At 37.0% G+C, this 18,070-nt stretch overlaps 1 protein-coding gene across 12 annotated transcripts in view; it reads left to right on the top strand.

Annotated features, from left to right (window-relative positions):
• HIVEP2 (HIVEP zinc finger 2) overlaps positions 1-16,854 on the top strand; it is a 183,668-nt gene extending 166,814 nt beyond the window's left edge. For all 12 annotated transcript variants that reach the window (XM_074333647.1, XM_074333648.1, XM_074333646.1 and 9 more), the window contains 5 exons: positions 792-946; positions 4,525-4,700; positions 8,335-8,436; positions 9,219-10,114; positions 14,406-16,854. In XM_074333647.1, the coding sequence (XP_074189748.1) occupies positions 792-946; positions 4,525-4,700; positions 8,335-8,436; positions 9,219-10,114; positions 14,406-15,221 (2,145 nt within the window). In that variant the 3' untranslated portion in view covers positions 15,222-16,854. The remainder of the gene's footprint in view (positions 1-791; positions 947-4,524; positions 4,701-8,334; positions 8,437-9,218; positions 10,115-14,405) is intronic.
• The last annotated feature ends 1,216 nt before the right edge of the window (positions 16,855-18,070 follow it).

Genomic DNA, 18,070 nt, shown 5'->3' with positions numbered 1-18,070 from the left:
ATCTTCTTCACCTGGGTGCCATGAAATTCTACCTCCAGGACCAGTTCCTCTGGGTTCTTCTTCCTTCTGACCTATGTTAATGACCTAGCAGACTGACTTTGCTTTTGATGTGAGGAATTCAGGAAATTGTTAAATGGGGATATAGAACAGGGAGTAGATGCTGAAAGAAAAGATCAGGCAGGAGACGTACAGGATGTGAGAATTGAACTTTGCAAATTTCAGAGGGCTTATTCCTATTGACAATACTTTTTACTAAAATGTGTTTTCTATAGATCTCTCTCAGAACTCATTTTCCGAAGTGATTACCTGGTTTGTTTAAAAAATGAACAATTAATGCCTTACATGTAAAATTATAAAACTATTCATAAGGGGTTCTTTGGAATTTATGCCATTATTAAATAAGCAAATGGAGGATTTAAAATATATATTTTACTTATTTCAGTCACCATTGCCCTTCAAAAATTTTTGAAAATATTTCCTTAATAAAGATGGCTTTGAATTGCTACTTCAGAATATAGAACATGTTTTTAAAGTTTTTATTAGTGTTGTGCAGTGTAAGGGTTCCACGAGTATTTTTCTTTAACAAAATGTTGAATTTATTCAGTAGATGCTGTCATTCTTTTCTCATTTTATCCCGATTGTCCCTTATTTTATGTAACTAGACTTTTAGTATGGAACTGAGGCTAATTTTCAGGGATCATAGAAGAGCTGGCTATGTGGGCTTCCCCTTTGTCTTAGAGAAAGCATATGCAATGATTTTCTCTCTCTCTCTTTTTTTTTTTATTCTACAGATGAAACCTGATACATCCTTTTTATTTGGCAGCAAATTAGAAAGGAAATTAGTGGGAAGTATCTTAAAGGAAAGAGGGAAAGGAGATATTCATGGAGATAAAGATATTGGATCCAAACACACTGAGCCAATCCGAATTAAAATCTTTGAAGGAGGGTAAGGACACATAAGTGCAAATGTAAACTATTTAGTTTTAAGTCAGAGCAAATGGTACTGAATGTCTGCATGGAAAAAATTTGTATCTACTCGGGTTGGAAGTGTAAAGCGAATTACTTTTCTATTCACATTTCTGTGGTCTGGCTGGTAATAGATAATGAGTTCATCTTGCTTTCGTGACTTGCTTGTAATGAAAATGTCCCTGTTGTATATGGTTTGAGCCTCTACTTTAAATTTTCATGCCTCTAATTTAGTATGAAATCGACTAAGTTGGTGTAATCTTGAAAGCTTGTTTATTCTTTAATATTATTTTTAATGGGTATTTGTTGTGCTATTAATGGACATATTTTTATTCTATGCTTACAAAAATGCAATCATGCACGCTCATGTATAATCATAGGAGCTAGTTAATTTGTTTTATTGCTTTTACTATTACCTAAACTCCAAACTTGACCACTTCCGGATTTCACCACTTCCTCTTTCTGTTCCAGGATCCAGGCCAGGGTACCACATGGCATTTAGTTGTCATGTTTCCCCAAAGTCCTCTGGTCTATGACACTTCTCTGTCTTTAGGAATTTCTTTTTAAATGTTGACTTCTGAGTTGTAGAAACACAAGTAATAAGGTTCAATGATTTTGTTATCTGTGTAGTTAAGTAAAATTACAGATATATGTAATCTCTAGTTTTTCATTTTGATAGAACTGTATTTTCAGTTCAACCAATGGGAGGAAAAAACCCCAGATTTTTGCTTTCAAAATTGAAAAAGTTTAAAGTATATTAACCCCATTTAGAGGATTATGCTGTAAATGTCCTTATTTAAACAACAGATCTATAATTTAAATATTTCCATGAGCATGAATCTATTCCAATTATATTTGGAGGACAAAATAATGTTATCTGGTTGACTGTAGAATGTTGAATGTTTAGTGATATGAAATATTGATTTCTCACATAGATTACAAGTTTGGAGATGGCTGATTCAAGTTGGTTCCCTCTTAGGTTTGGCCCCCTATGGATGGATGTCTAGTATTTTCACCACTAAAACCACAGTTGTATGTAGTCATGAAGCTTGTCTCAGTATTTTTTGACATCCCTCATCTTTTAACACAAACGAGAGAAATATAGATTTTATCTTTCCTCAGAGACTGAGAGGTCCCTGTGACTGAATCAACCCTCTTACATTCAGCAATCTTCATAGCAGTACACTTGTACTAGATTAGAGAGACCATCAGTTACTCTATGCTTTGGGGAACCCATCTCCACTAACGAAGGACACAAGTGAAAAAGCGTATGTGAACATTTTATTGCTGTGTTTTGATGATCCCAAAGGATTGTGCCCATATTTCATTCCTTCCTCCCTTCATTACCCCATGTTGTGGGCTAGGTCTCAATTATTTCTTAATCTGTGACCCAACTTCTGCCTGGTGGTAACCAGGTGTTCACTCCAAGCAGTGTATTACCAGCTCTTTATTTTGGTGATTGCAAAACGATAACTTAAAAAAAAGAAAGTACCATATTTTGCCATGTATAATGAACGCTTTTTTGCCCAAATTTGTGAGGGAAAAATAAGGATGTGCATTATACATGGGTAGTACTAATTCCTTTTCCCTGAAAGTTTGGGCCAGAAATGTGGGTGCACATTATATATGGGAGTGCATTATACATGGCAAAATATGGTATTACTGACCAATATTTTAAGTGTTTCTTACATTATCTAATTCATAAATTTAGTGATTTAATTAAACGTGTCATTTAATTATTTTTGCAAAATCCATTAATTCACATATTAAGTAGATGCATGGGTCTACAGAACTATTGAATGGTAAATATTTTATTTCTACAGATTTTTCTAATGCAGTTATATTTCATACAGAATTTCACTGTATTTTTATTCTGGAATCAAATTAATAACTAAGATATTATAATAAAATTATATTATTTGAAGATGAAATGTATTTTCCATCAACTATAATGATGGGCTACAAGAAACTTAAAGTATCCTTCCCTGAATAAAAACTAGCTTTCTATGAAATTACTTGTTTTATCTTATATTCCTTAGGTGTAATTTCATCTAATTAGGGGCACAAAATAGTGAAATCAAAAGGTGAAAGATGTTTAGGTTCTTTAGGTTCTTTTATACTTTATTACAAAAGACAATATAAGACAAAAATAGTTCTGAAGAACAAGTTGACACTAGAATCCTTGTAAAAGGGGGCAGATTTAAAGGAGTAAAAATGAAGCAAAATTAACTGTTCATATCTTTGATACTACTTAATTCTTACCTGGATTGCTACTAACCAAAAAGTAGATAATGTTAGGATCAAATAGCATCCATAGCAGGGTTGATATTTAAATATGTGGGTGGATTTTCTCTATTAAAAATCCTTCAGTGCTTGGGATGAATGAAGTTGAATTTGCTTTTCTTCCTGATGGTGGATTAGGCAGGACAAATAGAGAAGTTTGCAATGGTCTTAGAATGTAAAAAAACAACTGTAAATCTAGTGCCTTTAAGTCAATCCATAGTGAATTAGAGCATTTTGTATGTCAGCTTACCATTTGAAATTGTAGAGAGAACTCAAAAGAAATATCTTTCCAAGAATGACGTTAGACCCATAATTCTAACCTAGCTGTGATTTACAAAATGATATTTATTGAATTATTCAGTAGACTGCTACTGGACTCCATGATAGGTCACCTTTCATTGTATTCTAAACAAAATGTGATGTTTGCACACCGGGTAGGTTTTTCTTTTGATTACCACAGTGAATACCTAGGACATCTATCTAATTTTATTCAAGTAGATGACCTCAGACAGTCTTTCAAACCTGTCAATTAAATCCTTCTGGAAACCAATACATATTTGATTGAAAACTAGAATCTCCAGCTTTCATTATGTAACACTACCATTCAGAAGCCACTTGAAATTTAATCTCCACTTTAGTATGGATTCATGGTCCTTGGGAAGCGTAGATCAAAATCTGCAGACAACAGTTGGTGCGCTCAGTTCAGCCTGTTTAAGCTAGAAATTTCTGAGACACTTTTGTGCCAGGATTGTAAAAATAGAGTAGAAACTTGCAGAGAATTCCATTATCAGTTATATTAATTTTAGCAAATTTAGAGGGGCACGTGGGTTGTGTATGCACATTTTAAATGATGTAATGTTAACAAATGATGTATGATGATTTGAATATGTTGGTATAAGTTTCTGGATGTTTCTTGGTTGGAAATTTTACTAGACTCCAGAAGTAGTAAGGCAAAACTCTGCAACTCTTTGAGGCTTATATGAGCCTGTTTGAACATCTATACCATGTCCACATATTTACACTTAATAGAAGAGCCAATTCCATGTTGAACACCGTGTTGAAAAAAATTGCATTTTGTTTACAATGCCAAATCTGTTAACTAGTTCTTTCAGGCACTTACCGAAGTCTAAATTTCATAGACTTCCTAGAAGTGAGGTTGAATAATTGTGTGTAAAAGTCCCTCAAAAAATTTGCCACGCAATGTTTAGCTTTCGGTTTGATTATATAATGTGCTGAAGCATTTGAAAACACACTGGATCCTCCCTTTTAAAACAGGTATAAATCAAATGAAGATTATGTATATGTCAGAGGACGTGGTCGTGGAAAGTATATTTGTGAAGAATGTGGGATTCGCTGTAAGAAGCCAAGCATGCTCAAAAAGCATATCCGGACTCATACTGATGTCCGGCCTTATGTATGCAAGTTATGTAACTTCGCCTTCAAAACAAAAGGTATGGGGTCTGATTTTTTTTATTTTTAGAGGAAAAACACTTTTTTATGGCTACTTCAGATTCTGAATTGCATTTTATAACTAATTTTCATCGACAATAAGACGGTTTTATTTGTGAAAATACAACCCCGTGAAATGTGTTTTCTCCCTCATGTAAGTGATCATAGGATGTACATGAGACAGTGAGGCTCCTTTTATGACCTAAGTATGAGCTATAGAGTTGGGCCTGGGCCAGTTGTCTCCAAAGGAAGTGGCTCAGAATTGTCTGGATAGTTATTACTTCAGGTTGGAAATGTTATGTGGTCTAGATAATCTTTGTGCCAGTATTGAAATACTGCAGGGAGACAATCCATGCAGTGGCATTAGAAAAGCAAGGCAGCAGCTGGGAAGAAAACATATGCCCATGGTCAGTTTCAAGATTATAAATAATGTAGAAATGCATAGACTCCCAGGTGGGCCCCTCCATCCACAGTTGTATTAATTATGCATAGAAATTTGATAGCTTGGGTTCCGTGTATTTATCAGCACAGAGACATTTTTTTACTCTCAGGCCACAACTGTTAATCTCACAAAACTAGGACTTGCCTTGAAATGATATTCTGTCTTTTCAAAAAAGGTCTGTTTTTAACAGGTAGATTTATATGAAGTATTTTACCCAAGAAGGTTACTTTGATTATGTTTCTATCATTTTATAAAATCATAAAAATGTTCATAAGCCCAGTGTTCTCAGAATACAACTACTAAGAGGTGGTTTGACTTTTGTAGAAGTATATTTTACTATTTACTGTAGAAGTACGTTAGAGCGAATGGATTCTTGAACACCCCCTCACTAATCTTGTTGCATCTGCAGTGTTTTAACTTTAAATTTGCATACCAATTAATCTGCTCCACTACCCCTCAAGAAAACTAAATGTCAAATAAAATAATCTTTGGTAGAGAAATGTGTACCTATTTTCTCTTACAGCTCAAATCCTGAATTGTTTCATTGGTTTGTCAGAAGTATAAATGTGTAGCCTCTCAATACAGAGGGTGCCAAAAAAATGTATACACATTTTAAGCAAGGAAAAAACTGTATTAAAAGGGTAATAGTGTATACCGATAACAAAAGATGAATACAAGTCATGTGTATACAATTTTTGACACCCCATTCCCCTACACCACCCCTCACTCCTGTATATCTGTTTCTTTATTAACAAGATATCTGTATTACAAGAATGCTTTCTCTGAAGCCAGAAAAGGGGGAAGGGAGTGTTCATTGGCATTTCAAAAGAAATAACCATAAGGTCCTTTAAATACCATTCACCTTTGCACAATCAAGCCTTTTATGTAGCATTTCACTGAGATGCTGCCAGGAAATAAGAAAATATAAACTTCAGTTGTAGAAAACACTGCAAATCCGCCAGTCATTGCAACTGATACATCTTCACTGGGCAGATGATTTGGCTGCAGGGAAAGCGGTGTGAAACACTGGGTGAAGAAATGTCACAATTCTAGATTTTTTAAAAAAATCAAATTAAATTTGGCTCTGAACCATTGTCCTTGAGTTTAGCAAAAAATAATTTATTCTAGGTCATTATTTGAGTTTCCTAGTCACCCTTTGGGGATGTGGAAATGTCTCAGAATCTTAAAATAAGCAACTATGCTGAGAAACCCCACCAGATTTTACCTTCAGCTGAAATGTCTACTGTCCAAACTCTGCATCTGCGCTCATACTGAAGCGCACTTGTAGGACCAGTACTTTCTCCATGCCTGTGCCATTATTCAGCACCCTCCCCCTGCCATTCTGCTCTCCTCTCCTTGCTATAAGCCCATCAGAAGTTCAAGACTTCAATGAACCAAAGCCAGCATGGGGTTATTTCAGAGCCCCCTGGCTTCAGAGCCCGATTTCTAACTACAAACCTTCCTTGAAGGTGAGAGCTCAAAGCCTTGAAGCCAGTAGAGATAAAAATATCGGAGAAGAAACGGATATTAAGATCCAAATAAATTATCTTGACACACCTAACATCCATACCCCTCCACATACATGATTACTCACACCCTTGCAGAAGCAGCTAATTTCCATTAATTTATAGATACATTTAATTAATTTACAGATTTTACACTTCTTGATGATCTGTCTGTAAAAATGTTTGAGCTTTTTAGGAAAACTGTAGACTTAATTTTTTGATAAATAAAAGCAATAGGGGTCTAGAAATTTTTCTATGTTTGGAGTTATCAAAATAGCATAAAATTCTTAAAATTCATAGGTATATAAGCAATAAGCAAAATGTGAAGTAAAAAATAAAGCAATATAAATAAAACAATAAACAACAGTGTTCAGGTTCAGAATTTTGACTCATATATTACATGAATAGTAAGCTGAACACCCCTACAAGGAGAACATACTATTTCAGCTGGCTGAGAGTTTCGACCCAAATTCAGTGAGCCTACTCTTAAAAAGAAGGCATTTGCTGGTACATTGCTAAAGCAACATCAAAGGTCATAGATAATGTTATGGCCCTTACAACTGAATTAGTTCCTGGATCTCCTTTGATATATCTATATATCTATAGATATAAATATAGATATAGATGATATAGATATAGATATAGATATAGATATAGATATAGATATATAGATATAGATGTCGGTTGCCAAAAATGTATACATATTTTAAGAAAGGAAAGAACTGTATTAAATTTGTAATCCTTAATATATAGCAATAACAAAAGATGAATACAAGTCATGTGTATGCATTTTTTTGGCATCCCAGTACATATTAATGACATGGAATAATATATATAATACCATAGATCCTAAGTGAAAGGTGGTGGCTTGATGTTTTTATAATTTCTTACATTTCATATAGCAATTATATAAATCTACAGAAACACACAGGCATTTTTATGTATAAACATAATTATATATATATATATGTCATCATACTACATATTTGACATAAAAACCTTTCTTTTTTCTTAGAACAATGGTAGTTTCAAGACAAATCACGAGGGGATATTGCTCCTCCAGAACTTGAGAAACTGCTTCATAAAGTTGGCTAACATATGCCAGACAGATAGATGCTAAATACTGAAAATAATGCTCCCTATAAGTAGTTAGCTAAATATTTATATGGATCTTTGAGTTCATTTACAAGGTTGCTTCTAACATTAGTTTGGATATTTTTTACTTCTGACTAGTTAGGATCCTGCAAATTTAATCTGTATCTGATCAATGCCAGAAGGGCTCGGGTTTGGTGGGTGTTTTGGTAATATTTCATTCTGTAGTATCTCGGAGATATATGACCCAGCTTAGGTTTTTATAGAGTCCTAGGAGGTTGGCCCATTTGGGCCAAGGATCTTAGATCCCTTCTCAGCCAGGAAAGCCTGGGATTCTCAGTCGTGCTTGGAGCTGCAGATGTGACCCTAGACTTCTACAAGTCTTTTAAAATGAAGAAAACCTGAGATTGGACCAAAGCTCTCAGGGGTTCATACCTGCAGAAACCAGATTGTCCCTCTTAAATTTGAGGTAAGGAAGGGTAGTGGGTAAAAACAAATTTGTGTTATCTCAAGTAAGTTTATCTCACATTGAATTTTGGAGCAATCATTACCTTTTGGTAACTAATTGATTTCTCTTTATTTGGCTATGTTTTCTAGGAAACCTAACAAAGCATATGAAATCAAAAGCACACATGAAAAAATGCCTGGAGTTGGGAGTCTCAATGACATCTGTGGATGATACAGAAACCGAGGAAGCAGGTATTTCATAATTTAGTTGACTGACCTCTTCTCTATGCTGCAGCTTTGAGGTCAAAGTGATAAAATAGGTTTAGATATTTTTTTCAAAAAACTGATCACATTTCATTTGATGAAATACTAAATATAGAAAAGAAGTCTGACACATTGAACTGCTTGAAACTTACTGAGAAGAAATAAATGCATTTCAGTTCTGACCTAGAGAGGGAGGGAGGTCTTACTATGAAAATATTTCTATCTAGAACAAGAAAGGATATCTGATTGTGATTTAAATTTTATGAAACTTTTTGGGAAATTTGAAAAGCATTTTAATGTGTTAATTTTGCTTGTATGAGGAAATCTAGTAGGAAAAACAAAATCATCATTAACCTCAGTAGAAAACCCGAGGGTCGGCCTAACCTCCTAAGATACACCAATTACCTATAAGCTTATACCTGTATAGACAGGTTGTTGCTTTTCTTTTTCCTCTAACATCATTGTTTACAACATTACATACCCATTTGTTGAGGGTGTTCGATAAGTGGTGTGAGGTCTGAGATATAAGGTCCTACTCTGGAGTTTTTGTTGCAGGATGGGGATGAAATCAGATAGGGACATAAAAAGATAAGAACCAATGCAGGATCACAGAGGTAAGTGTCCAGTGAGTGTTACAGAAGTGCAGAGATGAAACTATCTCTAGGGATTGGAGGGTTGAGGAAAGCTTTTGGAAAGAGATGGGGCCTAAATTAGTGTCTAACCTTGATGTTTGGATCTTGATCATCACTATCTTTGTTCAATGTTTTCAGAAACTATGGAAGATTTGCAGAAAGCAACCGAGAAGCATAGCATGTCAAGCATTTCAACTGATCATCAGTTCTCAGATGCCGAAGAGTCAGATGGTGAGGATGGAGACGATAATGATGATGACGATGAAGATGATGATGACTTTGATGACCAGGGAGATTTGACGCCAAAAACCAGATCAAGAAGCACCAGTCCTCAGCCTCCTCGATTCTCCTCCTTGCCTGTGAATGTTGGCACCGTACCCCATGGGGTTCCTTCAGATAATTCCCTGGGGCATTCTTCATTGATCAGCTATTTGGTTACTTTGCCAAGTATTCAGGTTACTCAGCTTATGACACCAAGTGACTCATGTGAAGATACCCAGATGACAGAATACCAGAGGTTATTCCAGAGTAAAAGTACAGACTCAGAACCAGACAAAGACAGGTTAGACATACCTAGTTGTATGGATGAAGAGTGTATGCTGTCTTCAGAGCCCAGCTCCTCTCCGAGGGACTTCTCCCCCTCAAGCCACCATTCCTCACCTGGATATGATTCTTCACCCTGTCGAGATAATTCACCAAAGAGGTATCTGATACCCAAGGGAGATTTATCACCCAGAAGACATTTATCACCTAGGAGAGATCTATCCCCCATGAGGCATCTTTCACCAAGAAAGGAAGCTGCGTTGAGAAGAGAGATGTCACAAAGAGATGTTTCACCAAGAAGGCATCTATCCCCAAGGAGGCCATTGTCACCTGGGAAAGATATCACAACAAGAAGAGACCTCTCTCCCAGAAGAGAGAGGAAATACATGACCTCCATCAGGGCGCCATCTCCCAGAAGGGCTTTGTACCATAACCCACCATTGTCCATGGGGCAGTATTTGCAAGCAGAGCCAATTGTATTGGGGCCTCCTGTGAGTATAAGTAGCTTTCTCTTTTTAATATATAAGTATAGCACATTGGAACCTCTTGATGACATACCAGTGTGAAATTTACAATACGGGTATCTCTCATGGGGAGGAGTGAACTCGGTTACTGAAAAGAGCAGGAAGACATATTTATTGCAAGCTATTGTCAGTAACATGGCAGTGGCATGACCCCAAGTATAGTAGTATTGCATCAGAGCAGTAGAGCATTCCAGCTGGTAACAGGTGAGGCCTTTCTAAATGCTTTCTAAGCTGAACTAATTATAAACACGAGCTGAAACTTTGATATGAGTAGAAAAGGTAGAGTCTTTGGAATGTCTGCTTAGACAGACACTCTTGGGGACATTTAGGTGTCAGAGTTACATAACCCTTTGACAGGTAAGGATTCTGATTCACGTATTAGCCTTGACTTGCAATAACTTGTTTTAATCAACTCATGATCTTGCTCATGGTGAGTGGACATGTGAAATTAGTGAGGGACTAGGAGAGGACAGAATGATTCACTCCGCATGCTTGTAAATCAAAGGCATGAACATATGTGCTTTTCTTGCCATTACTACCACCTCCTGGGACCCAGTGTTCAGTGAGATGGTAGCCCAAAGAGAGTGGGAAGTTGAGAGAGCTAAGGGAGAAAGTAGCAAAGGAGATTTCTATGGTAAGCCCTTGGTATAAATTAAGGTAACAACAATAGCAATCACAGATGACATTTAGGCAGAAGGTTCAATGTGCATCTATTGAAAAGCACCTGCCCTGCCTCATTCCAAGGATGGTAGACCTTGCTGTCTCTTTCAGTTTGTGTAGAATTAAAAAAAAGAAAAAAAAAAAGGAAAAAAATGAATGAAGCAGGTTCTTAGTAGAGACAGAGGAATGATACATCTTGAGTTTGTTTGCTTTAAATGTGGTTTCGTGTGTTTTTTGTTTCCTGGTCTCTATTTGCTCTTCTGTCTTTGCTCTCGATTTCTGTCCTGTGGATCACCACCAAAGGAAGCACTACTAGCTCCCAGCTCTGTCTTCTCACTGCCCTGGTGGCCAGGTTCCTCCCTCTCATCACCTTTTCACCACCCTGAATCATAAGCTTAGGTTGTTGTTGTTTTTTAACTTCAGGAAAGCGTCCTGCTGCATGCCCCTCCCCCACTCCTAACACCCTCTACACAAGCCTGCCACCAACTTAGTTTTCATCGTGTAATTACTGCAGAAAACGTGTAGTGAGCAGGACAGAATTTACTTGCCAAGCTAATGAACTAGCAAGCTAAGAGAAAAATACATTTCCACAGGTTTTTGTGTCTTGGCAGTGCTAAGTAGAAAGGGGGGAATCGCCTAAAGGTCATGCCATTGCTGCATAAATAGAGCGCCAAGATACCACATCTGGGGTGTAAAGTGCTCTCTCTGGTAGTATAGACCCCATGATGCTGGAGGAGTGTGAGAGACAAGGCTCTCCTGTTCTGCCATTGCCCAGGTATTTGTGAGATGTGGGAGCATATTCAGTCAATTGCGGTCACAAAAAAAGAAGTCTTTAGTGCCAGCACACTATTCTTATTAAAAAATAATAATAAGTCACTGTCAACTCACACAGAGGAATTTGAGGGGTAGGTTAAGAGAGTTCATCTCATTTTTGGATATGCCCAGAAAGATGTTGTTGGAGGATATTGGTTTTATTAGTCATGGTGCTTGCACCAGGTGTTATTATTATTTTTTTTTAATGTCTATTCACCTGGATAGTTAATAGAATTATTAAACCTTACCATTTATGAAGCTAATGTGCACTTTCCAAGGGTTTCTGGTAGGGCTGCACTGGCTGGTCTGCCTCAAGCAGAGCGGCCTCTTCTGTGGCAATCCGGAGAGAGGCGATGGCTTTTGTACAAGTCTGGATATTTTCCTCCTGTTCCCTCTCTGTTAAATTTAGGCTGTCTTCTGAGGTGCTCTGTTTCATCAATAGCCGAGCAGACGAGGGTAGACCAGTTGACTGCAAAACATGAGGCGGTAGTTTCTCATCCTCCTTAGAAATAACATAGGGATATATATACATATATACATATATGTATGTATATATATGTATGTATATATATATATAATGTATATATGTATATATATATATATATTTATACAAATACACATGCACTTAACACAACCCACATGAATTCATTATTTGTATTTCCACATCAAGATTTTTCTTACTGAGATTTAAGTAAGGTGGGAGTTTGTTCACCATATGATAATGATAAGATCCAAATTATGCAATAAAATAGGGTTGCAAATAGAGTAGAACCAAAGTAGGAAAACCTGATTGAGAATTTACTTGAGGGTGAAGAAGGGTGAATGGGAGGAGAATGTGTGGACAGGACCAGCAGCCTTTAGAGCAGTGGAGGTACTTACATGTTGGGAATTCTACTTGTGTACTTCTGTGGTTGTAATCAGTTAATTTCTGATTAGTGAAGGCCTGAATCTGAAACGTTTATTCTTAACACAAATACAATTTTATCAGATTCTGAACATAATGAATAAATCCTAGTTTTACAGAACACTCATCACTCCCTCTGTGAGCCTTGAGTCAGAGATCTCACATAATGGGATCTCTCTCTCTCTCCCTCCCTCCCTCCCTCTCTCCCTCCCTCCCTCCCTCCCTTCCTCTCAGACTCCATTCTGATTAGGGGTATGCAGTGACCACCATGGAATAGCAACCAAAAGGCAGACAATAACCAAGCTACATTTATTTTAAATGTTGAATCTGTGATAATTGTGATTAAAAGATGATTCATTCCATTGTCTTCAGAGATGATTATTGTAGGCATTACGGTTCCACCTTAACTAGTGTTTGATAAAGGAAACATGCCTTTTTCTGAACCAGAGCAAATACAAGAGGCATTTTGTTTGTTTGTTTGTTTGTTTGCTTTTTGTAGCATTTAAATGATTCCCCTACCATAAAAATTCTCACCTTACCTAGCTTATTAGGTCCTTGTGATTACAGCTTTGATGATGACATGATTTCTCCCGCACTTCCAGGACAAATCATTTGTTTCTAGCTTGACTAAGGTGTAGCCCAGAGCAGGATAGGGCCAAGCATGGCACAGATAAACAGAAGTGATGCATAATTTATCATTCCTGAGCTGGTCACAGTCTCAATAGAACTGGATGAATCATTAATAGTATAGAACACACCTTGAGTTTTAGAACTGAAACTGATGAAATGAATTAGAACTCTTTTTTTTTTTTTTTGGTCTCTCCTGGATAGTTGACAGGTTTATATATGTTTGATTCTAAGTTCTCAAAAATTAAAAATAAACTTAGTCCCTTTTGGATGACAGTCCATTAAAAGAATGAATCTCAGTCATTGAAACTGGATAACTTCATTAAAACATGATAATCTCGCAGTCTAAGTTGTGTTTTACTCCAGAAAAAAAGTCCTCCGTGTTCATGGTTGCAGCCATGAAATCTTGATTCTGGCCCCAAATTTTAAGTGTCTTTAATTCATTAATTCCCAAGAAGATATGTAAGTGGAAATAATATAATCAGAGGAATTCAGACACAATCATCTTTGGTTCCCAGCTATGTAGCTGAGTATGAGTTGTAACTATTTGAAACATTTAATGTTGACTGCTTATCTGATGGATAGTTTCCTTACAAAGTCAGCCTTGATTTGTGATTTGATGAAGATACTGATCTTCCTTCTGGGGTGTCTCTTGAGCAGGAATTTATTCCTTTAGACCAATAACTTGCCCTTTGGAGGAACTAGTTTGTGTATCACCACCATTTTGTCATCTGTTTTGTAGAAAACTAAAAAAGAAAGCCAATTTTCAGGCTTGGCACCCTGGTTATACTTATCAACACTTAAGAAAAGTATTAAAATTCTGCCCAGTATATAAACAGATGGCAAACTTATTTCTTTTGAATTTAAAAATCTATTAAATATTAGTGTGTGTTTTTTTTTGTTGTTGTTGTTGTTGTTTTTGGCTTGGTACACTTTTTTTTGGCAATTATCCATTATTTTCTTTTCATTCTCTCTTATGAAAAAAAAAAAAAAAGCAGAAATGTGTCTCTGTACCAAGTGGAAGACATGTTTCATCACATTGCTGTTTAAAAACAAAAATAACTTTTCAAAGATAACTCCATTCAAGGATTCTAAAAGATAACTGAGAAATCTTTTTTGTCTTGAAAATGAAAAATCCATAAAAGGATTGGGTAGTCTTAAAGTGTTTTGAATGAGTGAGTGAACGAATGCAATAGCTTGACCTGAGCAGAAGCAGTGGATCCTAAATGGTGTCCTCTCTGTTTCCCTTTGCAGAATTTAAGAAGAGGATTACCTCAGGTTCCTTACTTCAGTCTCTATGGAGACCAAGAAGGTGCTTATGAACATCCAGGCTCCAGGCTTTTCCCTGAGGGTCCTACTGACTATGTCTTCAGTCATCTTCCACTCCACTCTCAGCAGCAAGTGCGAGCTCCTATCCCTATGGTGCCAGTTGGTGGGATCCAAATGGTTCACTCCATGCCGCCGGCCCTCTCTGGTTTACATCCTCCACCCACATTGCCTCTGCCAATGGAGGGCTCTGAGGAGAAGAAAGGAGCGTCTGGGGAATCCTTCGCTAAGGATCCCTATGTTCTTTCCAAGCAGCACGAGAAGCCACCTCCTCACGTTTTGCAGTCATCTGGTCTACCTAGCATGCCATCCTCTCCTCGGCTATTGATGAAACAGAGCACTTCAGAAGACAGCCTAAATTCAACAGAGAGGGAACAGGAGGAAAATATCCAGACTTGTACAAAAGCCATCGCCTCTCTCCGGATTGCCACAGAAGAGGCCGCTCTGCTTGGGGCAGACCAGCCAGTGCGGCCCCACCAGAAACCCTTGGAGAGTGCACAGGTTACCATTAGACACTTTAGTGGACCTGAGCCAGGTCAGGCCTGTACCTCAGCTACCCACCCTGACTTGCATGATGGTGAAAAGGACAATTTTGGTACATCACAGACTGCATTAGCTCACTCCACCTTTTACAGCAAGAGTTGTGTGAATGACAAAGAGTCGGGCTTCCATGGCAGCAAAGACTTTCCTTCAAGCACAGAGGAAGGCAAGGAACCTTCATCAGAAAAGAGTCAGCTACATTGATCTAAGATGCATGGAGACTGTCATTTCCACATTTTCTTATTTTGTTTTGTTTTTCTAGAAATAGAGGTAATCAACTTTATAGCATGCCTGTCCTAAGTTACAGTAGTTTGCTATTATATATACTTTTGTTATATTAAAAGAATTAGGTAAATTAACAAGTCATCATGAGCCTGACCAAAACAAAATTTGAAATTAACCTATTGGGTCTGGTACTTTTAAAATTGTACAGATGTTTGTGCCTTTTCTTTACTTTGCTTATATTCTTATAAGCATTTTTTAGCAGTAATTTGTACATATTTTAGAATTTGTGTATCTGCTTTGTAATAAATGTAATTTCTTTCCTTTTTTGGACACTTGGATCTAAATGATGTAAAGCAAAACAGCATCAATATATATGTGAGGTTGCACTAAAACATATTTTTATATGATTAAAACTGAACAGCTTTTATGTACAGCTCTGATTCTGTAATACTAATATTTATTTACTTTGTTTCATAAATTGTACATTTTTTCTTAATGTTGTGGATTGCTTTTCTATGTGAAGCATGGGATTTACTGTTGCGTAACTAGAACAAAAATGTATATTGTAAACAAGATATTTAAACTAGAGTATCTTATTCTGCACTTATGCATTAGTTACAAAAAGACAAAGGATGTATCAGTCAGTTCTTAACTCTTGTAAATTTTTTTGTCTCTTGTTTGCTGGATTGACTATAACTTAAGTGCTGATTGTGATTTTAAACTGATAGTACCGTAAAGCATTAAAGTAAACAATGTGCTATTGTGAGTTTTTTCAAAGCTTTATAAATCAGTTATAAATAATATTAAAAGTATTTGGTCTTATGTGAACATGTTGATCTATATACTCATCTGAAAATATGGGAAAACATTCCGCCCCATGTAAATATGTACAAGTGCATCACTGGTACAATTTTATGTAACTCAGTTGGACACTAGGTTGCCACAGACCTATGCTAGGGTGTCTTTAAAAATTAAAGTGACAAAGCACATGGGACTGTGTAGAGCTTGGTTATCGGCCGGCCCGGTGGCTTGGCAGGCAGTGCTGTGCGCTGCCCATGGAGAAGACCTGGGCTTAGAAATCTCCTTGGTTCTTGCTGCACAACATGGTGACTGGAACTAAGGCACTACAGGAGTCACGCTTGGACTCTGAGGGGTGGGTGTGGAAGTGGGGAAGAGGCATGGAGACCTATCTGCTTACCAGCCCTTCCTGTCAACCAGTCCACAGGGTAGCAGGGTTGGCATCAGCTTTAGGAGAAGCCACTTTACCCTTTGGAAGAGGGGAAGAGTGTCACACTTCTGGCTATCTCAGGGTGAATGGGGGGAAGAAGATTTCCAGGGAAAAGAACTTGTGGGAAGGTGATGTCTTTTGTATATAACATTGACAGTGGGCTTTGGCTAGTGTTGGAGGTGGGCAGAGCCTTTGTAGGTCCAGAAGAACGGAAAGAAGGGAAGGGTACAACATGTGCACACACACGTGTGTGTGCACACACACACAATATGGGTTATCTTTGTGCTATATAGTGGATTATAATTCTGTGAAACCAAGTTTGTATATTGAATTACATTAAGGAGTGTTCTTTAAAAAGAGAAATAAATATACAATTACATGCTTGAGGTGTCTAGTTTTTATGTGTTGTTTTACATTTTAATTTCCCAATTTTGTTTCTAAAGAAAATTTTGCTGCTACCGACATACCATCTGTGATTTTAATTGCTAAGCTCTGCCCATCTGAGGTATGCTGATACGAATGCTTTTAGCAAGTGAGAAGACAGACATTGACTTCCATATGTCATCCGATTAGAACAGATAGTGGTCACTATGGTGGAGCTCTAGAAACGGAGTCATTGCAACCTAAGCACGGGCATGGGCAGAATACACTGTATCTGAAAAAAGTCATGAATAAAGCAAATCATCATTTCCCCTTCTGCTTCCCTCTCAGTATGAATCTGAAATTCCCCTGGGGAAACCTTTTTATAATTTTTGCTGAGGTGACTGAAGGCAAAAACCAACTGAAATAAATATGCCAAAAAATATCCACAAATCACAGTTTTTCTATCATAGAACGGTAGAACTTTTTTTTAATAATGAAAATAGAAGCTCCTTAACGGTCAAAATCTATCAATATTGCTCTTATAAAAATCTCAGATTGGTGGATTTACAATTTAACTGTTTTCTTTCATGAGCCAGACTGTCTTTTTAAACTATGTTTAACAAAGGTGAATTAAAGATCAACACAGCCAGCCAGCCTAATATCTGTCTTTCTTGGAGAAGAATCCTTGAAACATTTCATTACATGGAGTGACATGTATGTGTCTTACCTCTCTTTGGGGGGTGTGTGTGTTTGTGGGTATGTGTGTGTGCATGTGATTACAGGCCAAATTAAATCACTTCATTTCCTCCTCTGTCTAATTTATCTCATGCATTCACTCATTTATAAAACAGTTTTTGAGTGCCTGCTGTGAACTGGATACTATGATGGGCATTTAGGATGAATAAGAACATTCCTGCTATCAAGAAGCTCAAGTAAATAAAAGGCATGTTATGCGAGTAAATGTGTAAGATATGACGTTAGTGCTAAAATAATGGTACATTTGGTATGTTTTGTAATCACAAAGGAGAAAACAATAACCCTGCTGAAAATGGGAGGCGGGATGGACAGGCTTCATTGCAAAGGTGGCTGTGAAACAGAACCTTGAACCAATACGTTGACTTACTCATTCAACCAATAAAATTTCATCACCTACATTGGGACACTGTTCTGTGTGCTAGGTATACAGTACAACACAAAATATAAAGTCCTTGCCTTCATAGAGCTTATATTCTAGTAG

The sequence above is a fragment of the Rhinolophus sinicus genome, linkage group LG05 (genome assembly GCF_036562045.2).
Source record: "Rhinolophus sinicus isolate RSC01 linkage group LG05, ASM3656204v1, whole genome shotgun sequence".
Taxonomy (NCBI): domain Eukaryota; kingdom Metazoa; phylum Chordata; class Mammalia; order Chiroptera; family Rhinolophidae; genus Rhinolophus; species Rhinolophus sinicus.
This window is presented reverse-complemented; position numbering and strand designations above follow the sequence as displayed.